At 55.4% G+C, this 25,805-nt stretch overlaps 6 protein-coding genes across 6 annotated transcripts; 3 read left to right on the forward strand and 3 right to left on the reverse strand.

Annotated features, from left to right (window-relative positions):
- Nucleotides 1–373: 373 nt before the first annotated feature.
- On the reverse strand, nucleotides 374–3,723 carry HER10_EVM0009127 (RNA polymerase II subunit A domain phosphatase SSU72). The gene is made up of 2 exons (XM_035478626.1): nucleotides 2,791–3,723; nucleotides 374–2,641 (listed from the first exon to the last, which is right to left on the reverse strand). The coding sequence occupies exons 1-2, from the start codon at nucleotides 2,940–2,942 to the stop codon at nucleotides 1,984–1,986; spliced, it is 810 nt and encodes a 269-aa protein (XP_035337513.1). The 5' UTR covers nucleotides 2,943–3,723; the 3' UTR covers nucleotides 374–1,983.
- A 4,301-nt stretch (nucleotides 3,724–8,024) lies between these two features.
- HER10_EVM0004292 (SH3 domain-containing protein) lies at nucleotides 8,025–11,237 on the forward strand. Its single transcript, XM_035473942.1, has one exon. It carries the CDS (start codon nucleotides 9,137–9,139, stop codon nucleotides 10,736–10,738), a length of 1,602 nt encoding a protein of 533 aa, XP_035337113.1. The 5' UTR covers nucleotides 8,025–9,136; the 3' UTR covers nucleotides 10,739–11,237.
- A 342-nt stretch (nucleotides 11,238–11,579) lies between these two features.
- Nucleotides 11,580–13,190, forward strand: HER10_EVM0011091 (oxidoreductase NAD-binding domain-containing protein). The gene is made up of 3 exons (XM_035480531.1): nucleotides 11,580–11,737; nucleotides 11,984–12,374; nucleotides 12,452–13,190. Exons 1-3 carry the CDS (start codon nucleotides 11,693–11,695, stop codon nucleotides 13,018–13,020), a joined length of 1,005 nt encoding a protein of 334 aa, XP_035337680.1. The 5' UTR covers nucleotides 11,580–11,692; the 3' UTR covers nucleotides 13,021–13,190.
- A 115-nt stretch (nucleotides 13,191–13,305) lies between these two features.
- HER10_EVM0013308 (PA domain-containing protein) lies at nucleotides 13,306–16,697 on the reverse strand. The gene is made up of 4 exons (XM_035482670.1): nucleotides 16,598–16,697; nucleotides 15,972–16,332; nucleotides 13,980–15,918; nucleotides 13,306–13,891 (listed from the first exon to the last, which is right to left on the reverse strand). Exons 1-4 carry the CDS (start codon nucleotides 16,606–16,608, stop codon nucleotides 13,782–13,784), a joined length of 2,421 nt encoding a protein of 806 aa, XP_035337862.1. The 5' UTR covers nucleotides 16,609–16,697; the 3' UTR covers nucleotides 13,306–13,781.
- A 2,238-nt stretch (nucleotides 16,698–18,935) lies between these two features.
- On the forward strand, nucleotides 18,936–21,961 carry HER10_EVM0011165 (major facilitator superfamily transporter). The gene is made up of 4 exons (XM_035480603.1): nucleotides 18,936–19,325; nucleotides 19,824–20,132; nucleotides 20,187–20,960; nucleotides 21,014–21,961. The coding sequence occupies exons 1-4, from the start codon at nucleotides 19,274–19,276 to the stop codon at nucleotides 21,553–21,555; spliced, it is 1,677 nt and encodes a 558-aa protein (XP_035337687.1). The 5' UTR covers nucleotides 18,936–19,273; the 3' UTR covers nucleotides 21,556–21,961.
- Nucleotides 21,962–22,221: 260 nt separating this feature from the next.
- On the reverse strand, nucleotides 22,222–24,612 carry HER10_EVM0013206 (inosine-5'-monophosphate dehydrogenase IMD4). The gene is made up of 2 exons (XM_035482570.1): nucleotides 23,970–24,612; nucleotides 22,222–23,713 (listed from the first exon to the last, which is right to left on the reverse strand). The coding sequence occupies exons 1-2, from the start codon at nucleotides 24,448–24,450 to the stop codon at nucleotides 22,575–22,577; spliced, it is 1,620 nt and encodes a 539-aa protein (XP_035337851.1). The 5' UTR covers nucleotides 24,451–24,612; the 3' UTR covers nucleotides 22,222–22,574.
- Nucleotides 24,613–25,805: the final 1,193 nt, after the last annotated feature.

Below are 25,805 nucleotides of genomic sequence, written 5' to 3' on the forward strand. Positions count from 1 at the left end.
GGTAGCATCTTGTGCTCACTCTCCCGAGCCAATCATTCGACACCCCGAACCAGGCGCTCCGGGGTGGGAGAGACCCGGCCACGAGGTGAGGCTCAACGGGGGACATGTGACATTGCAAGGTACCTTCAGACCGCATAAACCCCTCCCGTTGCCCGACCTGGCCACCCTGAGGGCCTGAGACGGGAATGAAGCTTGGCCATGCCATCGAACATTCGACGGGCTGAGATGGCCTCGCCGGGTGTTCGCTGAGTTACACGAGTGTTCGCGGATACGATCTTTACGGTACGCGGGCTCGCGTGCGGGACCCCCACCGCTCCAAAACTCCCTAGCCCTGGGCTGTCCGGTTCATCCGCCTGCAATCTACGGATACAGGCTTTGCCAGTTCCCCATGACGACGAGGCCTGGAAAGTCTGCTTGGAGATTGGAATCTGGTGACACCGGAGAACAAAATTTGTTTGGGGCACAGAGTTATCCTAGTTATGACAATGCCATTGTGCGCGCAACTCAGTGCGCCGCAGCGACAGTCCAAAGCTGCCGTCTAGCCGGAGGATATTCCGATTACTGTTCTACGCGTAGTGACGCAAGCCGATGAGAAGGTCACTAGAGTCCGGTTTATCACTGAGCGTTAGCAATAGTGCAGCGTGTTATTGCCAGGAGGCCGCACCGAAAAGCTTCTAGAAGGCCGTGTGTTCAACGCAACCTCACGGTCCGTGGCATAGTAGTCTATTGAATCACACAGATCTCCCGGGCCACCACATATCCCGAACACACACTAACTACGGATAGTCAGCCCCCCAGACACGGAAAGGCTGCAGGGCCGCCGTTGGAACTTGAAGATATGGGAGGGATCGAGCCCCGGTCACGTTCCAGCGAAAGCACACACGCACACACACCCACACCACCATGACGGGATAACTCGAAGCTTCGTGAAACTTGCCTCGACTAAGGCTAGCTCCGAAACGCGGCATCGATAGCTTAATGGGACACCAACAACGGCCCAACGGCAACGGCACGCGGGCGTTTGATTGAACTCTCGAGCTTTTGGGGCTGCCAGTCGCAGTCTGCAGGCCCTCTGCGCGAATAGAAGTACAATAAAAGGCAAAGGCAAGTTCGGCACGGCTTGTTTGCTGCCTGGTCAGGATTCTGGGATCGTTGTTCTTGTCTTTGGAGAAGTGTTGTCATTAATTCATAGTTCGTCTGTGTGTTGGGGGTATCTTTTCCAGAACCTGAAGCTCCCTTCCCGTCTGGAGACGCTCCAGTCTCACTCTCTCATGATTCACACCTTTAACACGGCCAAGTGAGTTCACGCGGCTAAAACTTCGATAGCGGAGCCGCATCTTCCAAGATTCTCCCGCTGCCTCTGTTCTTCGAGCTCGGCTATGGCTTCCGTTCCACGTTGTAACGCGAGAACGACATGCGCAGCTCCCACGTCCAACTCGTCAATGACTGCCATATACCTTGTTCGTCTGATGAGGGTATTGGCATGTCAGATCTAGTTTATATATAGAATCGCAAGCTCTATTTTCCCTTTATCCCGAGCTGCTTTCCATTTTGGAGCTCAAGTGCCCAGGGCTCGCATGGTACACCCTTTTGCCGTGTGATGAGGAGGCCACCTGGGAAACCGCGTCGATCGATACTGAAGAGCCGCAACCGCGACCTCCTCACAGAGATTGAACCGTGACTTTCTGGACATCTCGTCTGTGCGTCGGGATCGGGATCGTGATCTTGATGGGCGTAGCCGCGCCCGCTCTCATATAGAATCTCGGCGGCGTGCGGGAAGTGTTTCCGAGCCTCCGTACGCCTTCCGTACCGGGCGAATAACGCCACGAGCTTTGTGAGATACTGTAGCGTCTCCTTGCGCCCGCACTTCGCCATCTCGAGTCGTTGAGTCAACAGTGTGGGACGCATCTCGGTCCCCACGACTCACAAGCGGATAAGGGAAACACACGCCACCGAAAGCTTCCGTCCTTTTCCAGCTCTCTCTCAGAACCAAGCGAGAGTCCACACAGCAGGCAAGTGAGGCCACCGATCCTGCCACGCGGCCAAGATATCCGGGACCCTCTCATCAAAGCTCGCCCTGCCCGCCGCGCTCCCGCCATCAAACGCCGCCGCCCCGACAGCTTCGCGCTCCTCGGTCGCCGCGGCGTTCAGAGCATTCGCCAGATCCAGAATCGCGCGCCCGCCGACGCTGGCCTCCTCGTGGTTATCCTTGATATCGACATTAATCACGTGAACGGGCCTGTTCAGCGGACTCCCGCGGTTCATGAGGTCGTCGATCACGGCGTCCCAGCAGCGCTCCTCGCAGGTGATGACGACGTCGACGACGCCGCCCTCGACGCCGACGCTGCCGCGGTCCTCGGCGTGGGTGAGGCGCGGCATGCCGACCTGCCAGTCCTGCCAGCGTTCGGGCCCCCACTTAACGTGGCGGTTGCGGTCGACCATGTTGAGGACGCCGTTTGCGCGGTAGAGGCGCGTGTCTTTGGACTCGAGCTCTTTGAAGATGGAGTCGTACGAGGTCTTGTTGAATTGGTAGACGTTTGGCTGGGTGATCGAGGGGCCTGGGAGGCGGACGAGAGAGCCTGTGCCGAAGGAGATTACGGGGTAGTTTGCTTGGGCGAGGCGGAGATGGGAGACCATTGATCTGTTTGACAGTCAGTATGCGTTTTCCTTCGAACTTGGGCCATGGACACTATGTGAGAGTGCGGGCAGTTCCATGATGACGTTAGAGAGAAGCTCGAATGTGCTCTCGCGTGATGAACAATCGGGCCAGGGGACTTGATCGTATCGTACCTATTTTGGTTACTCGCGCACACCGTACAGAACTTGAGCTTGAAGTCGCTTGAAGAAGCAGCAGCAGCATCGCCGCCGTTCGCGGGAGGTGCCGTCGAGTTTGCGCCAGCTGTTGCGGCTGCGGCGCCGCCGGTGCCATTTGCGACCTCCATGACTTCGTGGTGATTGATCCAATGGTTTTTTTTATTCGTGTATGGCGATGCTAAGTGACGATGTTGGGTGGGGCAGACAAGCAAGCTCGATAGGTACGGCACGGAGTATGGTATTGTATGGAGGCACTGCGCGGGAGCTCCACGAAGGTAGAAAGTGGATATCAGCCGGCGCGCGACGACGGGGAGCAGTCAGAATGGATGGATGATTATGGGAAGAGCGTGGGGCCGTCAAAAAGGTCACCAATGGCGGGAACAAGCAGAAAAATGTTTAGGTCAGCAAGGAGAGGGGGGCAAAAAAAAAACCAGCGGGTCGGTCAGCGAGAGAGGAAAAAGTCGAATCGCCGGTGGTCGTCGCTTCCAGTCGTGGTCAAGAAATCTGATCTATGTTTCCGAATTAGCCAAATATTCAGAACACCATGTTTTTAGATGCTCGAAGGCATTAAAGAGGTTTGAGCGTGATTTTTTCAGACAAAGCGTATAAGGTAATAAAGTGTCTCAACATGGGGAATTTAGACAGCTCCAATAAAAAGAATCTCATCATGGAAAAGCTCGAAAGAGGACGGCCAGTGTTTTCTCTGGCTCGTCGCGAGTTTTTTTTTTTTTTTTCTTTCTTACCTTTTGGGGGGTGATTTGATCAGCTTCGATCAATGTGCTTCTCTGTCTTCCGACTGTGCCTTCCTGAGAAAGTGTTTGGGAAGTGTTGACAGAGTTTCTATCTAATCCTCCAGCGATGTCCTGTCGAGGGCTGTTGGAAAGCTCCGAGTTCGACGCTGAAATTTGTTGACGGTTGCAAAGATGGAAGAGCCTCATTGACGTTCTTTTTGAGTGAAGAATTGGATAGCTCGCTTTCGGCTGAATGTCGGGCCTTGAAAGCACCTCAGGGCAGGGCGAGATGAGGGCGCCATCGGATTGGTGGCCTCAGGCCTTCAGTTCGCGAACCTGACCATAGCACCTTTTGCCTGAGGCTCACCTGGGTGCCTGAGCTTCCGTACACTCACAGCCAAAATGGCCCATCTCACGTGGCTGTTTGCGATGAACCAACGTGATTGGCTCTTAGGCGCTCACATACTCTGAAACAGACGACACCTTGGAGGGCACCAATCAAGACGACTCCAACATCCCCAATTGCAGCTGCCGTGCACGGCGTACATTGTCCAGAAATAGAACAGCCAATGAGTACAGAGACATCTGATGGCGTAGGACGCTCAGCCAGAGAGGAACCAGCCCCCAAAGTCTCTGAGAACGGCGTTAATTCGAGCCAACTGCTGGTTCTCGAATGGACGACCAAATGTCATGTGTGCACATAGTTGAAAGTCGTTGCCGGTACTTGGGCACAGCGATCGTGTGCGAGATGCGGGCCCTTGGCCGTCTCGTCCAGTCCTTGAAGGATCCATGGGCTAGACCTTCTCCCGGGGGCTTGCAGTCGGCCCATCAACTATGTGTTGCGGCGCTACTCCGTGCCCTTGGGAGGGCTGCCGCAGGGAAGCAGTAGAACTGGATCTGATCATCGGAAGAATATCTGTCTCTCGGGGTTGGCGGGTGGCCTGTGATTCCGTCCGTCCTCAATGTTTTGCTGCGCCCAGCCCAATGCAGCGCTCGCAACTTCCCGCTTCGCCCTAGGCCCAGTCGGGCTGTGCATTATTACTTACGGATACCTTATTTCACTGCAGGGTCGCTTGCGTAGCCTGAGGTGCTGGTTGGTCTCTAGATGTAGGTAGGCGTTGACGTACGGGATCGATGAACCAAGCCCGCCGGCAGACCGTCCAACATCAGTTGTTGGCGGCACTCCGACAAAGGACGGGATTCGCTGGCGAATGCAAGCGACGACTGCTTACTACCTTACACTTTTCCCGCCCTTCTCTGACCACGACAGTTCCATTGTGCTATTGGCAGTGTCGATGACCGCTGTTTCACACGTGGCTGCTGGCAGCGCGAGATGCAGCCGCTGCAAGTTGCAACAAAGTCGTGTCAGGATGTATCCTGCACGGGAGCCCGCCGATCAGCGCTCGAGTTTCGCAACCTCGCCCTATCCGTAGGCACGTAGGGGCAATCTCATCCACCCTGGTGACTGAAGTCGATACCGCAATTTCGACTGAAGCCCATCCGTCGGCTTGTGGGTTGCCCCACGGTTGGCACTGATGATCGAGAGATGCAGCTAACGAGATAGCGCATGGCTAAGAAAAAGATGGCTGTTTGTGCTTCAGGCTGCTCGTTCACTGGAGATTTCCCAGATCTAGCACCCGGCACCATCGTATAGAGGTTTTGAGAATCATAGTCCAAGTCAGCGAACGCGAAGGACAAGAGCTTGACGCGATGCAGGTTATCAATCTTGTGTTGATGCTCTCTGCCCTAGCTAGGTCTGTTCGCGACTTCGCTCAACAATCATGGGATGAGAGAGCGATCAACCCACCCTCAGTCAGTCCAGGCCCCCAGCAGTTGTACTCAAAGATTCCCGCTGTTACGGTTCGGACTAAAAAGCGAGACTCATGTCAGTGGACGTCCGCTTCTGGATACTTTGTGATTTGCGCCGGGGACGTCCTCGCTAATCAGCTGTGGGCCGGGCTGCTGTCTGACCTTGGTGCGACCTGAACAGGAATCTGCGCCGGCCAATGCTGGAGCACCCAATATTGGTTTTATTGATGACAGCCCGGCCAAAGACCAAGAATAGCATCTGGCACCGCTTTTGCCTTGTTTGAAGCCTTCTTCCTTCTGTATCTGGTGAAGATTCAAGGCCGTTGCCACGGAGAAAGAGTGGGCAAAAAGCAGAGCGTCTAGAAAGAGCATTCCGATTCACATGCCCCCAGCATTCGCCATCCAGACAAAACGGACGACCCCCTGTTTGCTGCCTGCTCGTCCGTTCCGTGTAGGCCGGAATACACAGTGGGGACCATGGATAAGTCGGGCCGGAAGTAGTAGCAGTCCTTTGCCCAGATTCTGGCTCGACAAGACCGGAGATCACGGGCGGCTCTGTGAGAATAAAGTTTGAGCTGAAAACGAGACTTCCTAAGGGAAAGTAGGCATCCTGTAGTCCATACTCAAGGCGCGGACGGACGGCCATCACAGTGTCAGGTTTGCCTAATGAAGGGTGTGAGACTGAACAACGGACGGCCGAGTCAATTGGGTCTTTGCGGGTGGACTATGAAGCAGAGCGAAGCGGCGGTACGCGGCCACGCGGGGAAGAGGTCTGCTTCAGCGTCCCGACCTTGGTGTGCGCGTCCGTCGGTACAGTCAGGCTCTTTCGGTTGTAACCGCACCGGCAGCGAACGCGTAGGCACAGTCATCGACAGGGAAGACGATGTGAGGCTTCCGAAGGGATCCCCTTGAGATGATGGCACCGTTGTGGGAAAAAAGGGGTGGGGGTGAAGAACTGTGAAGTGCGTAATGAGTATCTGCTTCGTCGCTCCCTGATATTAGGACCGTTGGAAGCTAGAGCACGACGGGTATATTGAAGCCACCCCGAGTGCTAGACAGATGCAGATAACTGCGGGAAGATGAGAACCCGTCTGTGGGCTGGGGCAACGACTGCAACCAGAGATGAGCAGCAGTCAAGTGAGGAACATGAGGCAGTACAAACCAAGGTAGGTACCTCACCTGCAGTCCCACTGGCAGCTCAATGTACCCTGAGTTCTGCGCGGCGGAGGAGGGCGTATTCGTACACAGACGGGGGGCATGAAGTCCCCGTGCCCTGCCAGCGCAGGCGAACAACTGAGAGCGCTTGTGTGGACGACAGAGCAGAGAGACAGGCGCAGTGGCAGACGTACTCGAGATTTGAGGTTCCCCTGGGGCGTGTTGAGGTTTGTGGTCTTGGCGTTACCATGTTGGACCGGACAGACCCCTGCAAAGCAGCTGCACAGCATTTGAAGACGATGGAGTTGTTACTGGTTTTCTGACAAGTCCCCAGAATATCATATCCACGAGGGCGTGGAGGACGACGGAGGATATGCCTCAATAGTTCAGATCTGACGTTGGCAATTGCAGTGTATTGCGTATATACGAAATGTAACTTGTATAGTGGCATGGTAGGTACCCGTAATCGAGAAGAAAGAGGGCAAAGAGCATTCCTTCCACACCGGATACGGATAGAGATCCAGCCAGTTGACGCCTGCCGATTGCAGAGGATGGGAAAGAGAAGGAGACACCGATTGTTGGCGCTGACTCGATTTGGGGCCGAGTTGGGGCTTCTCTCATTATGGCACTGGTATCTGCTGGCTGCTGTGTTCGAGTTTCTTTGAGAGTTCGCCGCCATAATTAATATCGATCCGGATTCAGCCCCCCCGCTCTCTCCCACTCTCGCATCTGGGCTAGGTATGCCTTCCAATGCCTGACGCACTCCTGAATCCTGCACTGTCGTTGCTCTTATTCCCGCCTGCTGGTGTCAATTGTTCATTGCTGTAGCCTCTCTTTCCACTGTTGGATCTTACTAGAAGCAAGTCATCAGCCTCTTCTCCCAAGAGTCCTCATTCATAATTCCCTCTCCTTCTCTTTCTCTACCGCTCTCGGCCTCTTCCTCACGCCCGTCTGTTGTGCTGGCCTTTGTCTCCTCCCCTCCCATCAGTTACCCCCTCCTTCTCTGTCCCCCCTCTCTACCTTAGGTATTCACATCAACCACCCCTCACCCCCCCTCCCGCCAGGTCCAACTGCACACAGCCAGTAGGATCACTGCGCGACGCGCTTAGAAGCAGCAAGGTGCAGTCCCGGTGCGTTGGAGGTTGATGGTCAATGGTCGATGCCCACTGTCTGTTCTTCGTCCCTCGCTCTCCAAGACCCAAACTCAAAAAGTAGCTGGAGATAGTGGAAGGGGTAGGTGGTCCGCTCACAGGTCCTGGTGCCACCGTTAGAAAAAATAAAGACTCTGGTGTTGCTTGGGCTTGGCCATAAGGTACTCCGTACTCCCCATAAGGTACTCACTGACCCAGTTGGTCCTACCAAAAGAAACCCTACAAAACCCAAGTATCCATCCACAGCTGTGGTACTTCGAGATCGTGTCAATCCTCGACGGCCACTAGAGGTAGTTGGGTACATATCTCCGTACCTCGAGGTACCACGGGAATTAGTCGCACCTTGAGTCCAGCGTGGGTCAGCCCAGAGTCCAGAATCCAGAAGTCCAAGAGTCCAGTCCCATCTGTGCTCACTGCTGCATCGTCTGGTGCGAGCAAAGAAGGCAAAGGCACGGCCACTTCTACCTGAGCTCTCTGTTCTCTCTCTGCTCTCCCTCTCTGGATGCGTCGTGGGCTCTGTTGTCTGTTGTCTGCTGACTGAGGAGGTGTTTGCTTGTTGTCTGCATCGTTGTAGGTACCTTCCCTGCTGCCTACTACCAGACGACGGGACTTTCTTTTCGAGTACCTTTACTTCGTGCACGCATATTACAATATACCTCTTATTTTTTCCCTTTCCCCTGCTGCTGGCACCTTACCTCGCAAACCCACCACTACCACCACCTAACCTGCGCGCCACCAGCAAAGAAGCGACGGGGACACTCTCTTTCTTTGCAGCGCAGCGGCGTGCCCAGCACCAAAGAAGCAGAGCAGCCAGAACGGCGCCAGCGACCTGAACCCGAACGAACTATTCCCAACCTCACCTTCCCTCCTCTTCCTCCTCTTCCCATCTTCTCCTCCTCTTCCCACCGTTTCTTCCCTCCCTCTCCATCGCTCTCCGCATCCTGTGCTCTTCTTTCTTCCATCTTCATTATTGTCCTGCCTACCCCCCGAGCGACCCCGCGAGCCGATCTCATCGCTCGTTCGCTCCCGGCCTTAAGTTCTCAACGCTCCTTACTCGATTTCCAACCCTCAGCGTCGCGTGCGACGACTTTCGTTTTGCGACACCTTGCGAGCAAGCCCGCTTGCTGTTGCTCCGCCTTCTTTTCAAACCCAACTCTGTTCGTCTTCGCCTCGCTCGGAACTGCGATCCTCACAGTCTGCCTGCCCGCCCGCACCTCCTCATAGGCTAATCGGCTCCGACTCGCGCGCAGCATAACTCACGATAACATTCGCGCAAACCCTCAAATTCACAGCCTTCGTCGCTCCCGACACTAGCTGTTGCCAATCGAATTTCCTACTTCATTTTCCGCGCAGCGAGTGCGGTCGACGGTCCTACTGAGCACTTGGCTTGCTTGGTGGCACACGACGCCGCAGGATCCGCGAATCGGGTGCCTGTCATCCTTACGCTGGCTCCTCCACGATTGCGATAATCTCAGAATGACCACACTCTTGTCCCAGAGCTCCTCGCCCGCGACATCCCCACCTGCAGCTGCTTCTCCCTCCACCAACCCGAATCACCCCTCACTACCGCCACTAATAACATCACCGCCCAGCCGTCGCTCGACCGCACCGAGACCAATGTCGCACGCTTCCAAAAATCGCCTGTCACAATACTCGACGGGCTCAGTCCCCTCGCGTTCGCGACCGCCTTCTCACATATTTCCAATGTTTCCCTCGAGTCTCTCCTACACCCTGGTGCGCGATTTCGCATATCCAATTATGCATCCCATGCACTATGGTCCCCCGCCAGAGCCGTCGCATCCTGCTTCTGGCCTCAGCACTCCCCTCAGCGAGTCTCGTCGTCTATCCGATCCTCCCGCTGCCTGGGAAACGAAAATGACCTGGAACACTGGCTCCTGGGGCCCAGAGGGCTTCGGCAAGGCCCACGACCTGCCACCCATGGAATTCCGGGATGGCCCACCCTGGAGTGAGGATGAGGATTTGGCGAGCCCTGTCGTCAGCTCCAGGCACCGAAAGCACAAATCTTCCGCCGCAGCCCTTGGCGGCACCGCAGCCGCAGGGTTGAGAAACTCTCGCGACGCGGGCAACGATATGCTGCACCCAGCACACTACGAACAACGGGAACGCGGTTACTACGTCGGAACCAGCGGCGATGGCAGCGAACGATACTACCTCAACCAAGGAGGTGAAGCGAATGGACCCGGCGGAGAATATGTCACCTATCCTCCCGGCGATGCACGGCATTCTAGCCACGCATATCAGCTAGGTGACCTGCCCCCGCGGCAGTACGCCGAGCAGGAGACATACTCGGATGCTTCAAGCTCCGCATCCTCTCCAGGCTTCCGCGGTGATGACCAGTCACGGTATTCTCGAGACTACCAGTTTACCATCACGTCGCCCGACGAAGAAATGCACGGCAAAGCCGTTGCGCTTTTTGACTTTGAAAGAGAGAACGAAAACGAATTGCCATTACTGGAAGGTCAAATCATATGGGTTTCCTATCGCCACGGCCAAGGCTGGCTAGTAGCCGAAGACCCGAAAACTCAGGAAAGCGGACTCGTCCCTGAGGAATACGTTCGTCTGCTGCGAGATATTGAAGGCGGAATGAACAGTCTGACCGGTAATCTTGGCGAGGGCTCTACGTCCCCCAACGATGTCGGAACACCGACGCAAGCAGAGCACCACCCACAAGGTCATACACCGACCGGAAGCCAGTCCTCTTCCAACGGGTACCACCAGCCCGTGGTCTCGACGTTCTCTACGTCCAGCAAGGACTTGGACCCGTACCCTACACAGCAGCTTGGTCTTCAATCCGGCCAGCCTCCTCCGCAAGTGGTGCATTACCACGGCCAAAGAGGTGGCAGCCAGGCCAACACTCCAACTCTAGCTTCGCACCAGGATATCGGCATGATGCGCCGAGGCAGTCAGGACACTGGGGCGAAGAAGACGGATTCCCAAGTGAGCCCCTTGACGGAGGCGATCACAGAGAGCAAGCTAGTCGACCGATCTAGCACACCGAAAGCAACAAACCCCACCGAGAAACCCGCAGACCCCGACGCCATGGACACTGAGCGGTGATGAGAGACGATCAAGAAGCATTCACTTGTGGGTCTGGACTTCTTGCTTGGCAGGTTCTCTTCTCATCTGGGGACCTGTCACGAATCATGTACTATGAGGAACGTTAGGGAGGAGCGTTTCTGGTTTCGGTTTGACGATCAAGAGGCGTACAGTTGTTATTTTTCGGGAGACATAAAGAGAGAAGAGCCCCTGGTCGGTCGCTTTCAGCATGTAGCTTGGATGATGGAAAACTTTATGATCAAGGGCCCCGGTGGATGGACGCATCAATGTTGAAAAACGAGGATGAAGGACGGCATGCTTCGACATCGGATGCCCGGGACTACGTCAGATCCCCTTTAAAGATGGGGTGGAGTTTACCGTATTTTTAAGTCCACGGCGATTGAAGCTGTTGGCTTGTATATAATAATCGGGGTGATGCCCTGTTTTCTCCTCTTGGGGAATGTCAAGAAACGTTTCTTTAACATGATGTTTCTAGCCGATTGCCTTTGTGGATTCATTTGCCTACTGGTCCAAGCCGTGAACCGGATTCACAGCTGGTTCTTGGTCTACCCTTGCGCCCGAATGTGCCTGTCCAATGCTGGCACAGGTAATATGGCGCAAGTCGTAATGAGCCTCTTCGAGCACGTTGTTGGATCTGCTTAGAAATGCACATCGGTTATCCCCATGGGCTTCCCACCGGCACGCCGCTTACTGTGCCCATCCTCTCGGCCAGTTCGGCGGGGATCGGACGTGGGAAACATGGGATCACGTGACATTTTACGTCATGCACAGGTCAATGGTCGCCCGGGGAAAGCTTTCCACTGCGGGCGGATTCGAGCTTCTGTTGCGAGTCTCGGATACCTAAGCTTCTCTCTCCCAGCAGGAAAAAAAAAGCACCCTTTGGTCCATTTCCCAATTACATACCTGTCAATTACCTCTCCTGGCAGCTTGGAAACTTTCAATTGAACCATCATAATGTTTGCTAGAACTGCCTTCAGGGTTGCGCAGCCCCTCAAGCTGGTAAGATAACTATTCGATGACGCTGTTCCCTCTCTCTCTCCATCCCTCGCTCATTGCAAATCCTCGTCTTCCCCCCGCGGGTCGCGGAGCGGTTCCCGAGTTGCGATTCCACCCATTCGACTACATCACACCACCTATGCCACCATCACAACCCCATCTCGGCCCTTCCCAATGAAACAATGATTTCCTTCTCACCCTCTTGAGGCGATAAGCAATGCAAATGCTAACGTTCAAACCCCATAACAGCAAGCCCGCCGCTACGCCACCGAGCCCGCTGCCAAGGGCAGCAGCTCCAACACGGCGCTCTACGCCGGCGGCGCGGCCGCCGTCGCGGGCGGCGCCTACTACTTCCTCGCGGGAGGCTCCTCGGGTGCGGCGCAAAAGGCCGAGGCCAAGGTCAAGGAGGCCGTCGGCGCGGCGCCCAAGAAGGCGCTCACGGGCGGCGACCAGGGCTTCGTGTCCCTGAAGCTCGAGGACACCGAGATCATCAACCACAACACCAAGAAGCTCCGCTTCAAGCTGCCCGAGGACGACATGGTTTCTGGTCTCGACGTCGCGAGCGCCATCTTGACCAAGTACAAGGGTCCCGAGGACGAGAAGGCTACCTTGAGGCCTTATACTCCTACCAGCGATGAGGGTCCGTATTCCCCCCCTGGTTTCTTTCTTATGAGTCCTGACCATGCTGCTCGATACCCGAGACTAACAACACGACAGACGCCAAGGGCTACCTTGAGCTCATCGTCAAGAAGTACCCCAACGGCCCCATGTCGACGCACATGCACGACATGACCCCCGGCCAGCGCCTCGACTTCAAGGGCCCCCTCCCCAAGTACGCCTGGTCCCCCAACAAGCACGAGCACATCGCCCTCGTCGCCGGCGGCACGGGCATCACGCCCATGTACCAGCTCGCGCGCGCCATCTTCAACAACCCCGAGGACAAGACCAAGGTGACGCTCGTCTTCGGCAACGTGACGGAGGAGGACATCCTCCTCAAGAAGGAGCTCGCCGAGCTCGAGAACACGTACCCGCAGCGCTTCCGCGCCTTTTACGTGCTCGACAAGCCGCCCAAGGAGTGGAGCGGCAACAAGGGCTTCATCAGCAAGGAGCTGCTGAAGCAGGTCCTCCCCGAGCCCAAGAGCGAGAACATCAAGGTGTTCGTGTGCGGTCCCCCCGGGCTGATGAATGCTATCTCTGGTAACAAGAAGAGCCCCAAGGACCAGGGCGAGCTTGTCGGTACCCTCAAGGAGCTGGGATACTCTCCTGAGCAGGTCTACAAGTTCTAGAGCGTTTTTTTTTTTTTTGCTTGTTAGATGGAGGGGGCAGTCTAGATGTCGTAAAGAGCGTCGAAGAGGAGAGAACCTTGTTTGTTGTATGAATAGCTGAGGCGATAGACGCATTAGATTCCTCAATGAATGCTGGCGGTTTGCGCACATCACATAATCCAGGTCCGCAGCGAGGTTCTTGGATATGGAAAGTACCTGATGCGGTGAATTACGTGAACAAATTGGTATCTGGTTCGATGAGTACTCGACTGAATACACACATGCCCCTCTCTTCAGTTCCCTTGTACGCAAGGCACCTGCCCTATATATACCCTCTCAGCGCCAATCCCGTCACCAGCTAGCAGGCGCCCGTCTAGGTCGACGGGTCAGGTCAAACTGGCTGGGTGGTGGAGTGGTCTATGGTCAACAATCAATCCAATAACGCCAACCAGCCTTACTCGACGACAGGCTTAGCGAAAAGCAACCGAGTTCGAATCCCAGCATGTGCGCCAAGAGACGTAGCCCCCAGTTCAGCGCCGGGTGGGGTGAACTCTTTTTTACTTTCATCATCATCGAAACCTTTCTAATACTGACTTTGAGTATATTGACTAGCTAGCTAATCACTGGAGGAGACATGGATACTAGAATGAGACGGAGATTACGCAGAGCTCGGAAGAATGTGACTCTTTATCTTTTATCTACTACTCAAGAATACGGTGATGGTTAAGTACAGTATAGAGTGTAGTACATTGCGGCTATTTTGTACCCTATACTTCTGGGTTTCAGAGACTCTTGGTGGCAGAGGCGATGCACTCGTTGATGATGCCGGTCCACTTGAGAGCATTGTTGAAGTCCTTGGCGTCGATGCTCTCCTGGAGACCAGGGAAGACGGCTTGATAACATATGTTAGCATTACAACTCACCAAGAACGGTCTAGGTGACAATATCAAGCGATGGAAACACAGAAAAATGGAACTAACCTCCAGAGTAGCCAGTCCACAAACCGGGCGCAAAGACAACGTGCTTAAACCAGGTCCGACCGTCCAGGCCGCCGGGGTACAAAAAGTTGCGCTCGAAGCCCTTGTAGGACCTGTTGACCCAGACGAAGGCCAGGGCGAGCTTGATCTTGCGGTAGAGGTTCCACCAGGGGATACTGCCGTACCTGAGCTCCCAGTCGACCTCGCCGGCCTTTGTGTCGAGCACCACGGTCTTCTCGCGCAGGGCGGCGATGGAGGTGCGGAGGATCTGGAGCGAGGTGCGGAACTGCGAGAGGGAGCCCTTTGCGTCCGCGTCGGCGACGGCGACGGTGGCGCGCATGCGGAAGAGGGCGTCCTCGTCAGAGTCCGCGTCGTCGACGGTGGCGGTGAGCTTGGACTCGACTTGGTCGACGTAGCCCGTCAGCGCGTCGGCGTAATCGGTGGCGTTGAAGCGGATGACGGGCACGTTGGCGAGCTCTGCGACGACGAGGCCGAGGATCTGGGCCATTGTGCGGTGGTAGACGAAGCCCGGGTCGCCGAATTCCTTCATCCAGTGGAAGGAGTCGTAGTTGGAGTGGTACTGGTACACGACGTCGCCGTTCTCGCCGCCGAAGCCGAAGTCGAGGGAGGGAATGCCGGCGAAGTCCTGGAAGGCGGTGAAGTCGGAGCCGGAGCCCATGGTGCTGATGCGGCCGTCCCAGACGTCGGCGACGGTCTGGCCGGGCACGGTCTGGTTCGGGGAGGGGACGAGCTGGGTGACCTCGCGGAGGACGCGGTGGAGGAGGGGTGCGGCGGAGGGGTTGAAGTTGGGGCCGCGGACGCCGACGTCGACGTTGACGTAGGCGACGGACGCCTCGGTCAGCCAGGGGAGGTACTCCTCCACCCACTCGGTGCTGCCGATCAGAGAGTACTCTTCGCCGTCCCAGCTGGCGAAGACGATGGTGCGGGTGGGCTTCCAGCCGCTGGCGAGGGCGACGCCGACGCCGCGGATGACTTCGTTGAGAACGGCGGAGCCGCTGTTGGGGTCGCCGGCACCGCCTGCGATCCAGGCGTCGCGGTGGTTTCCGACGACGACGACCTCGTTGGGGATGGTACCATTGACGATACCGATGACGTTCCACAATGGGGTGGTGGTGTAGTTTTGCTCGTTGTAGAGGTTCAGGACCACGTTGTCAGGGGTGGGACCAATGTTGTACTCTACGCCCTTGTACTTGAGTCCGAGGTTCCTGTTCCAGTACTTGTTGAAGTCCTTGACAGAGGGACCGTGGCCGTTGAGAGCCTTCAGAATGGGGAGGGCATCAGCGTAAGAGATGGGGATGGAGGGGATAGACGGCGTAGCATCGTCGACGGGAGCACGCGGCGCGCCGGGCTTGGAGGGGTAGCCAGGCGTGGACGGGTCACCGGGGCGCTGGGAAAGGAATTGGGCGCTTCCACGCTGAACGGCGCTCGGGTGACGGGCAGGGCCGTTGGGATACGCCTCGTATCCGTTCTCCTCGGTCACCTTGCCGTCGTCACCGGGGTCGCTGTAGAGAAGAGCACCAATGGCACCCAGCTCCTGGGCGCGCTTGATCTTGAGGCCGCGGAAGATACCGCCGTACTTTGCGATGACGATTTTGCCCTCGAGGCTGACGTTGGCCTTGATGAGGTCTTCGTAGTCCTGGTACGTGCCGTAGTTGACAAAGACGAAGGATCCGGTGACGTTGCCGCTGGCGGAGTAGCCGTGGAAAGTCGGGACTCTGTCCTCCAAGCCGGAAGAGGGGTCTTCTTCAAGGACGTCCTCCTCGAGAGCAGCCTTGAACTCTACCGTCCAGGAAGACTCTTCCTCCTTGGTCTTGGACAGAAGGGAGAGACTATGGTCGATGGGGTAGTTCAGGTAGACGTCGTACGACACGATTTCGGATTGCACACCCCACGACTCCCACTTCTCCTTGGTCCATGCGGCCTGTCACACATTGTCAGATGGTAGTTCCGTAATAACGACTGCAATATGCTTACCTGAGAGTAGTTCTGGCCCGCCAGATGGGGACCGGCAGTGTAATACCTGCTCCATTCTTCGGCCTTTTCGGATGAGGGTACCTCAAAGAGGATCTTTTGCACTTCCTCGTGGGTAATGGGTGCGTTGTTGACGCTGTTCGTCCAGGACCAGCCGTGATGGTGGTGACCGTGGTGACGAGGAGGCTCATCAATGAAGAGCGCAACTACGAAGAAGATGGACCAGAAAATGAGGATGGAAGAGAGTGCAACGGTGCAGAACCGGCGCAGGACGTGGTTCGGGTACCTGCGGCGCGGCGCACCAATGTAGACATTGGTGATAAGCGGCGTCCGCTCATTAGACATTTTGTCGTCGAAAGGCTTTCTGAATCAGGGTCAGCGTGAATGTATCAATAGCATGCTCGCACTACACGTTGAGAGGTCATCGACGGGCGACTCGACGATGAAGTGAGTGATGTGATGTAGCTTAGGCAGGAGGATGAGACGCGGGAGCACGTGTGGCTGACGAAGATGGTTGCATCATCCCGTCGTCGCCAGCCACACTTAGCTCTGGTAAGCTCTCTTCAAGCTCCTAGAGCTGCTCACAAGGACAGAGACACCCAGGCCGCAACAAAATTGAACCGACTTACTCTAGCGCCATCTTTGCAAAACGAAAACCGAAGCCGTCGTCAACAATGGTCTCTGCGCCTTTTTATCAGAGATGTAGTTGAAACAGAGTTGAAGTTGCTATGAGCATTGCGTGCTTCGTCGATGTTATCAGCATCAGTGGTCATTTTGCCGATCGGCTGCCGCCGCCTGGTGAATCCTCCACTGGCACTGGCACCCGCAAACGTGATTGAGCAGCTTCTGCTTGACTCTGGGTCTCCTTCCTGATTCGGGGGTTCAGACGAGGGGGCGGGGAGGAACGAGAGCGGGTCATCGGCGTCCCGGTGCCGACGTTTGGAAAAAGCCCGGAATCAAGATAGCCAGCGATAACAGTTTTTCTCATGGAGCCTAAGGTACCATAAGACTCGGGATGCGGAAGCCTTTCCGGTGCGATTCGACTTCCAAACTTGCATCGACGGCCCTAGCATCCCGCCCCGTGACGCCGCATCGACCGTCGCCGTTAGCTGCGCAGCCCGAAGCTCAGACTGTCAGACATTTGATCAGTCGTCGAGGTCAACATGTTACATCATCTAGGTAAGGTAAGATATCTAAGCTTTGGCTACCGTGAAGGCTAAAGGGCGCCTTTGCCGCCTGTCTTGGAATCGAGTCAAGAGACGCCCTCTTTCCGGTGGCTGCGTGCATCGGCTAACGTCGGTGATCACGCAATTGATTGGGTCAATGTCGTCCAATCAGTCCTTTTCGGGGTACGAATACACTCCCTGGACAACCAACCACAACTCACCGAATCTGCCTTCTCGCAGCGGCAGCGCAAGTACAAAGTATATCAGACATGACTGCCTACCTTTGATTTTCTGCAGCCTCTCTCTCTCGTATGGCGGTGTGTTGTCTCACAGCTTTCAGCACAAATGTCTTGGGATAGCCATGTTTGGACTTATGCTTCAGGTGCTTCGTTGGCGCTGGTAGCAGAGGATCACCCCTGTCCAGTCGGCTCGTGATGATTATTCAGCTATTGTCGCACTTGCCCCGACATTCGGCCCCGGCTTCGGCCAAGTCGGCCTAACGCCGCCGGGAAAAGAGGCCCCCACCGGCAAAGACTGGACGTCATGGCAATTGCGGGGATGGCGACCTCTTGACCTTGCGCTCCAACCCTTTTATCGCCTTTTTTTTTTTCGTTCCATCTTTTGAGGCGTTGTTGGAGCCTTGGAGGAGCACCACCACCACCACCACCACCACCATCAGCTTTTTTTTCGGCTGCACCACCGCACACCACCGGCTACAGCGAGAACCCCTGCCCTTTTTGCCGTGCCCGTGCAAGCCGTTGCATCTTGCACACCCTCACCGACTCCAACTCCCAAGCCTCTGCCGACAACGGACGTCCTTCGCCTGCAGTCTTTCAAGCATTACGCCGGCCCTGCCCCCCCTACGGAGTACGAGGTTCCCTGTTACTACCCAGTACCCGCCCGATCGCCCGCCCGCTGCCGCCGTATCGCCTGGACCGGGCCCAACGTCCTTTCGCTTCAGCAACAGGGAGATGCGATGTAGCCGGCTCGCAGCGAGCGAGCGCATTGCTCCTTGGACCAAGAAGTCCCAAGCCGAGAAAGAGGGAGACACGGGGCACCGCTCAAGCCGAACCAGCGTCCCCTAGGTAATAGCACTTGATCGTTTCCGAGACACTCGACGTCCGCGGTCATCCCATCTTGCTCCATCGCCGCAATGCAACAGAAGATTTCGTTGGCTACTTGATTTTGGCTCGCGTCTCGCGCTCGTCTTCGCTTGCCGTCATCACCGTCACGCACTTATCCCTCATGGCAATGCTGATGCGCACGCAGCCTGCGCTAGGTTATCGCAAGTCGTTCTTCCCATTACCTCTAGCGCTGATTTGCCTTGCCAAGCCAACCTCTACGGCAAGCGGGAATTCCCATCTCTCAAGTTCTCCATCTAATCCCCGGGAGGCATGGCCCATCTACTGCGTAAGGCCCCGTTCCCCAATTCGCGGTGGTTAGCCCCGTGGCCCCTTCAAAAGTGAAGCCCCGTCGACCAGTCATCGACTAGAAATCTTCCGTCAGCAGAAAGAGCGGGGATCGGCGCAGGATCATAGATGGGGAAGGGAAGAGAGGGAAAGAAAAGAGTCTGGTCCCCTTGGACGCCGGCTCATTGCACCCTTCACGCTTCATGGGGGTCCTACTAAGGAACTGCAAGAACTGCAAGAACTGGGGGGGATGACTGCGGTTCCATGAATTTGCATACCCACGCTATTCCCTGTCCGGCGCAGTGCAGCCGCAAGCCTGCAGCTGGAAAGTGGATCAATGCCGTTGGTTTTTTGTTTGCGCTTGACGAACCGTCTTTTTTCTTCGCTTTCCACTGCCACTGCTCTTGTGACTCTTCTTGTCCTCTCCTTCCCCAAATTCTCCAATAAACTTTGCCTTTGGTTTAAAGAAGGCGGTGGCCGCCTCCGGTTCATATTTCCTGCCATTTGCATTTGTCTTTCGACATCTTGTTGCCAAGCCGCATAGCAGAGCGCATCATATTACCCCGCTGCTTTTTTCCCACCTGCCTTAGACTCTTGCTTCACGTCCTAGTCCCGATTCATCTGCTCTAGACCTTCGTAAACTCGACGTCACAGAACTTTGACCACGCATAATCAAATCGTAGAGCTCGGATTCTCTCAGCGCGATTTGGTTGCTCCTTCAACTGCCAAAATGACGAAACCGACAAAGCCAAAGTTGCCCGCGAAGCAGCTGGCCATTCTGGGTAAGGCAACCTCGCATTTCAGAACATGTCAAACGCTTGCTTTTTCTTCCAAACGCGCCTTCAACAGATCCGATAGTACCGGTGACAACCGGAGCCAGGCAAGTGCCGCGAGACCAGTCATGACGGTTTCCGAACAACTTCAGGGTCATGCGATGGGAGAATCGCGATCGTCTTGGTATCGCCTTGGTGGACTACGAGGTTATGGATGGGTGGAAATCTGCGTGTTCTCGCCATGTTACCGCCACTCTGTCTTTAGACACACGTACTCCAAACCTACCTCGAAATGCGACGATAGCATGGTCTTGATCTTCCAAGCTGCCTGATCAATGTGAACCGATGAGGTCGACAGACGTCACCAAGCCGAAAGTGCTCCAGCGTGTAGAAAAGCTGGAATAAAGGATGCAGATTTGACATCAACTCGAATCAGGATACCCTCTAATACTCCATGAGAGGCATCTATCATTTTTCTTCTAGGCTCCGATGCTAACTCGATTACAGCCGTTGCGCGGTTCGCGGAGCCTCTCGCCCTCACATCCGTCTTCCCATACCTCCCCGAGATGATTCGCAGTTTCGGCGTGGAACAGAACGACGTCGCAAAATGGGCCGGTATCACGTCCGCCGTATTCTCCCTCTCGCAGAGTGTAACTGCGGTCCCGTGGGGTAGAGCTTCTGATCGATTTGGAAGAAAGCCAACCATCATCGTCGGCCTGCTATCAACAATGTTCTTCTTCTGTGTTTGTGGTGTTTCAACAAGTCTGCCTATGGCAATCACTGTGAGAGCTATTCTCGGAAGTGGTAACGGAAATGGTGCGTTTCCCCCCTGATCTGCAAAGCTCTCGTCTGATGCTGACAATGGCTTAGTTGGAATTATCCGCACCATGGTTGCAGAGATGGTGCCAGAAAAGGAACTACAACCCCGCGCATTCTCGATTATGCCTCTCATCTGGTCCGTTGGCTCCATCTTCGGCCCAGCGTTTGGCGGATTCTTTGCCAGGCCTGCCGACCGCTTCCCCGCCGTCTTTGGCGATAGCTGGTTCTTCATCGCGTATCCCTTTGCTTTGCCAAACTTCATTGCTGCGGTCTTCTTCTTCATCTCAGTCACAACCGCCACTCTCTTCCTCAAGGAAACGCTCGAGAGCAAGCGACACAAGCCCGACTGGGGACTCCTGATGGGCGAGCGCATCACCCGCTCATTCCGCCGCTCTCGTCATCACCACCATCACCATGCTAGAGCCCGACGCACCTCGTTTGTTGACGGCGAGGCTACCGCGCCCCTGGTGCCTCACAAGACTCCTCCGACACACCCGGTCGAGGACAATAAGGCCCTAGAGGCACCCAGCATGAAGGAAGTCTTCACTGCTCAGACGAGCATCAACTTGCTTTGCTACACCTTCCTCGCCCTCCACTCCGTGGCGTTTGATCAAGTTCTTCCGGTGTTCCTGAACTACCCCCAGCAGGAGCACACTCCGGAGAACACGAGCCTGCCCTTCCGATTTTCTGGTGGCTTTGGTCTCGACTCTGGCCGTATTGGTACCATTTTCACCATCTATGGAATTACTTGCGGCGTGATCCAGTTCTTCGTCTTCCCGCCTCTGTGCAATTACTTTGGTGTCCTGCGCTGTTTCCGCGCATGCGGTATGTGTGCTCTCTTTCCCTATGGATGCATTGGAAACTGACATTCTGTGTAGCCGTGACTTTCCCCATCGTCTACATTCTGGCCCCTTACGTGGTCCTCTTCGAGAGCACTGCTGGGCGCTACACCGCTCTCTTGATCGTCATGTTCGTCAAAGCCTGTGCCGTAATCATTGGCTTCCCGTGCATGACCATCCTCCTGACCAATTCGGCCTCTTCGCTCCGTATCCTGGGTACCCTCAACGGCTTCGCTACTATGTTCAGTGGATTCGGCCGTGCTTTCGGTCCCGCCGTTGCGGGTGCCGCTTTCAGCTGGGGTGTTGCTAGAGGCTATGTCATCACCGCTTACTGGTTCCTCGCGCTCACTGCCATCATTGGAGCCATCCCCATCTACATGCTGGTCGATTACGATGCTCTGACTCAAACTCCCGACACGAGTGATGACGAGGATGAGAGTGTTAGCGATGAGGGCTATGCCAGCGAAGGCAGTGCTGTTGCTTCTGGTAGTGGACAGGCTGCCCCGAATGAGACGGCGCCGTTGTTGAGTGCGAAGAATGGGGCACCGGGATACGATTCCGTCAGTCTCACGCGGTCTTGAGGTGCCTATCTACTATCCCTTGGTGACTGGCATGCTGCTTTCATGCTTTTCGCAAGCGCGCAATTGACGTTTCGAACGAGAATGACACAACAACGAAACGATATATACGAGATTTACGGCCAGCTCTCCTGAGGGGTTTGAAATTGTGACTAGCATCGGTTGGTGCTTTCCTCACCTTTGTGGCATATATAGGTCCATCATTGCCTGGCGTCTAGCATTGCAGGTTCCGTAACGGCTTGTTTTGTTGTCATTGAGGGCATTCATTCTAGTTTGGTTCTGGGCGGTTATCAAAAGCATCATTATTGTTTGGTTTCGTTGTGACACTTGGACACATCCACATGGGCATTGCTCTTTGCGAGTAGAAGTTTCGGACCATTTATAGCAGCTTAATATCACACACATGTCAACAATTGGTCAAGGATGGAATTTGGTGCCGAGGATTGTGAGTGGTGAGCGTTTGCTTACATGCTACAGACAGGTCGGCCGATGCATATTGGAGATGGCCGAGTTTGTCTTTTTGGAATGTGGCCCAAGTACGTTTGGGTATGGTCATACATCAAAGAGTTTCACGTGAGAAGCAGCAAAGGGAAGGAAGAGTCATGATCATTGAAACCAGTTTTGAATTTTCTTTTTCTCCTCGAGAAGATTTTTTTGGTATTCAGTTCGCTGCATCATCCATCTCAAGAGGCGTCTCAGGCCCGACCACCCCTTTTTCACCCAAAGACTCCGAAAACTCCGCTATACTGAAGCACTACCGCCCTGCCCAAAGCCCGTCTTTTGCTTCGCCCTCCCCTTTGGAAAGGGTGAGGGTGTAGAGGCTGATTTTTCTATGTTGTATCCTCCCAAGTCCCATTTTGCCCAACTTTGATTTTCATCAACCCCCTATTTTTTTGGTCCACCCACATTGGTTAAGAAAGAAGAAAATATTCCCAATTGACATCTTTGTTATCCGTTTTCTCATGTCCCGTGGTAGCCTACTGCTAGTACTACTACGAGCTAGCTGAGTCCCTTGCCGTTTTTCAGGCAAAGAGCTTCTTCTCGTAGGACTCCATGTTGACGTTACCCTCCATCTGAGCGCTGGCGGTGCGGAGCTCGAAGCGGAGGGTGCCGTTGTCGACGGACTCGCGGAGCTCCTTGAGGGACTGGATGCCGCAGTCCTGCATGGAGTGCTTGAGGCCGGCGGAGAGGTAGGGGATGAAGCGGCTGATGGGGCCGCGGTGGGCGACAGAGCCGGTGACGCCCTGGGCGACGAGGACGCTGTCGCCCTCGGAGAAGTAGCGGGCGGTGCCGGCGTTGCTCTTCTGGCTGTCCTTGCCGCCGTTGCCGGCCTTCTTGTCCTGCATGGCGTCGATGGAGCCCATGCCGCGGTAGGCCTTGACGAGCTTGCCCTCGCGGGAGACGAAGGAGGTGCCGGGGGACTCGGTGGTTCCGGCGAGGAGACCGCCCATCATGACGGTGGAGGCGCCGAGGGAGAGACCCTTGACGACGTGGCCGACGTTCTGGACGCCGCCGTCGGCGATGCAGGGGACGCCGAAGCGGGCGGAGAAGCTGCTGACGGAGTGGACGGCGGCGGCCTGGGGGCGGCCGACGGCCATGACCTCCTGGGTGATGCAGGCGGAGCCGGAGCCCATGCCGATGCGGAGACCGTCGACGCCGGCCTCGATGAGGGTGGCGGCCTGCTCGCGGGTGACGACGTTTCCGCCGACGACGTCGAGGCCGGGGAACTCCTTCTTGATCCACTGGACCATCTCGACCTGGTACATGGAGTTGCCCTGGGAGGAGTCGAGGATGACGACGTCGAGGCCGGCGTCGACGAGGAGCTTGAGGCGGTGCTTGTCCTCGGGGCGGGTGCCGATGGCGGCGCCGCAGAGGAGCTGCTTGCTGTCGGGGAGCTTGGAGGCCAGGGGGAAGTGCTGGTTCTTGTTGAGGTCGGAGCGGGAGATCATGGAGACGAGGTTGCCGTCCTTGTCGACGATGGGGAGCTTGCCCTTCTTGGACTTTGCGAGGATCTTGTTGGCCTCGGAGAGGTCGGTGCCGTCGGTGGCGGTGATGAGGTCGGTGACCATGACCTTGGAGATGGAGAGGGAGGCGTCGTCCTCGAACTGGATGTCACGGTTCGTGACGATTCCCAGCAGCTTGGAGCCGAGCTTGCCGCTTTCTGCAGACGATTGTTAGCCATGTCTGTCCTGTGGCGTGGCCGTAGCCTGCTGCGGTTTGATAACAATGTGTAAAGGTTTTGCTTTGATCATAGTATAAGGTCTCCTCAGAACGACATGGTCGTCGAATTGGTGGAACGAAAGTTATAATTGAAAAAGGTTTGTAATCATGTAAAGCGAGGGAAAACTGAAGCTTGTGGGAGAACAGGCTTTGGTAGGTAGGTAGGAAAAAAAAGGGGGGGGGAGGGGTTGACAAACCTGTGACGGGGAATCCTCCGAAACCCCACTTCTCCTTCAGGGCCTTTGCCTCACCGACGGTGGTGTCGCGGCTGATGACGACGGGGTCGATGATGAAGCCGTTCTCGTAACGCTTGACCTTGCGGACCATATCGGCCTGCTCCTCGGGGGAGCAGTTGTGGTGGATGACACCGAGACCACCCTGGAGAGCGATGGCGATGGCCATCTCGTGCTCGGTGACGGTGTCCATGGGGGAGGAGACGAAGGGGGTCTTGAGGGTGATTCTCTTGGTGACGGGGGAGTCCAGGACGACGGCAGAGGCGGGGAAGCCAATGTAGCCGGGGAGGAGCAGGAAGTCGTTGTAGGTCAGACCACCGTGCTTCTTGGTGTCCATGAGCTCGTGAATGTCGAGGCCATCGCGGCTCTCGTACTCCTTCAAGACCTGGAGGGCGGTCTTGGAGTCGAGCACCTTGGCGCCGGTGATACCGTTGGTGGAAGGCATCTTTTGTGTGAGAGATGAGTTTTCTCGTTTTTTTCTTGCCGAGTGAACAGAAGAAAGATGGAGGAGAAAACGGAGTCGAAGAACTTGCTAGTAATTCGAAAAGAAGACCAAAGGCAAAGCAAAAAAAGCTTGGTCGATTCGAAAACTAAGGTTGGTTATGTCTCTTCTTCCCGTAAGAAAGAAGGGAAAAAAAATCTTTGAGACGACACCCCGCAGGAAATTTTTTAAAGTGAACGGTGCGCGACCGGCGGAAGGAGGGGCAGGAGGGGCAGGCGGTGAGTGGCTACAGTGCGGCGCAACTCCCTTGAGTGTGTGCCTTTACTGTGTTCAGCAACACCGCAGTATTGTTTTCCCAGTCCATGCAATCTCTTTACCTGAGATGAGTTATTTGATTGATGATGGAGATGGCGTTCTGTTTGGTATTCTATTCGCTTGCGCTATACTTGACCATCTGACATTTTTCTGTTCATGAAGAAGGGGTTTCGGAATTCCAGACGCCCAGAACAAGTATGGAATAGTGCCGCCAAGTCAGGTAGCAGCCGGTAGATCCAACATTGCCTTATGTAAGAAACATTCGGGGTCTCGACTCGCGAGTTATGACGCAACCCCACCGGGCACCTTGGTGGCCGGGGAAAAAAAAAACAGTCGGCATTGGGAACAAGAAAATCTAGCCAAGTGTGCTTGATATTTACAACAATATGAGAGAACGCTTTGGTTGGCACTTATCGACACAGGACCTCATTAGTGTAGATGAAAATTTTCTGTCCAGACGAAACCCAAGGTGCCTTGTCGAGAAGAGTCCTGCAGAGTTTGCTTGTGTCCATAGCCTTTGGTTGGCCAGAGCAATCGACGCAGGACAATCCTTGCTCGGGCTGCGTGAGCTGGACAGACCCCTACGCCAGCAGAAGTGATTGCATGCTTCCGTTCGGGAGCGAAAGGCGGTGGGATGCCGAAGAAGTAAGATGCCATGGCAGCGAAGAGTCGAGTAATGAAGATTGATACTCTTGTTTTTCTTCAGGCCTCGAGTATAACTTTCTAGGATATAGAATGACCTAAAGCGACCTCCACGCTGAGCCTCTTGTACAGTCGAGCCTTGGAGACGCTTCGTAATTATCGAATAAAGCGTGCATCCATCATGATTTGGATCATATCTCACCTGCTACTAAACAAAGCTAACGTGCGCTACCCAAACTCTAGAAACGTCGTTCATCCGTTGTGAGCTGAGATCGAGGGTTCGCAACAGGAACCCTCATGTCAACATGAGAAAAGTGGTGGGCTCTGATTGGCTGTTTTGTGATCCGTAACACCAAAAGCAACAAAGAAAAGAAACAACACCAAACAGCGGACCACATACT

Source organism: Colletotrichum scovillei (genome assembly GCF_011075155.1).
Source record: "Colletotrichum scovillei strain TJNH1 chromosome Unknown Contig00002, whole genome shotgun sequence".
NCBI lineage: Eukaryota > Fungi > Ascomycota > Sordariomycetes > Glomerellales > Glomerellaceae > Colletotrichum > Colletotrichum scovillei.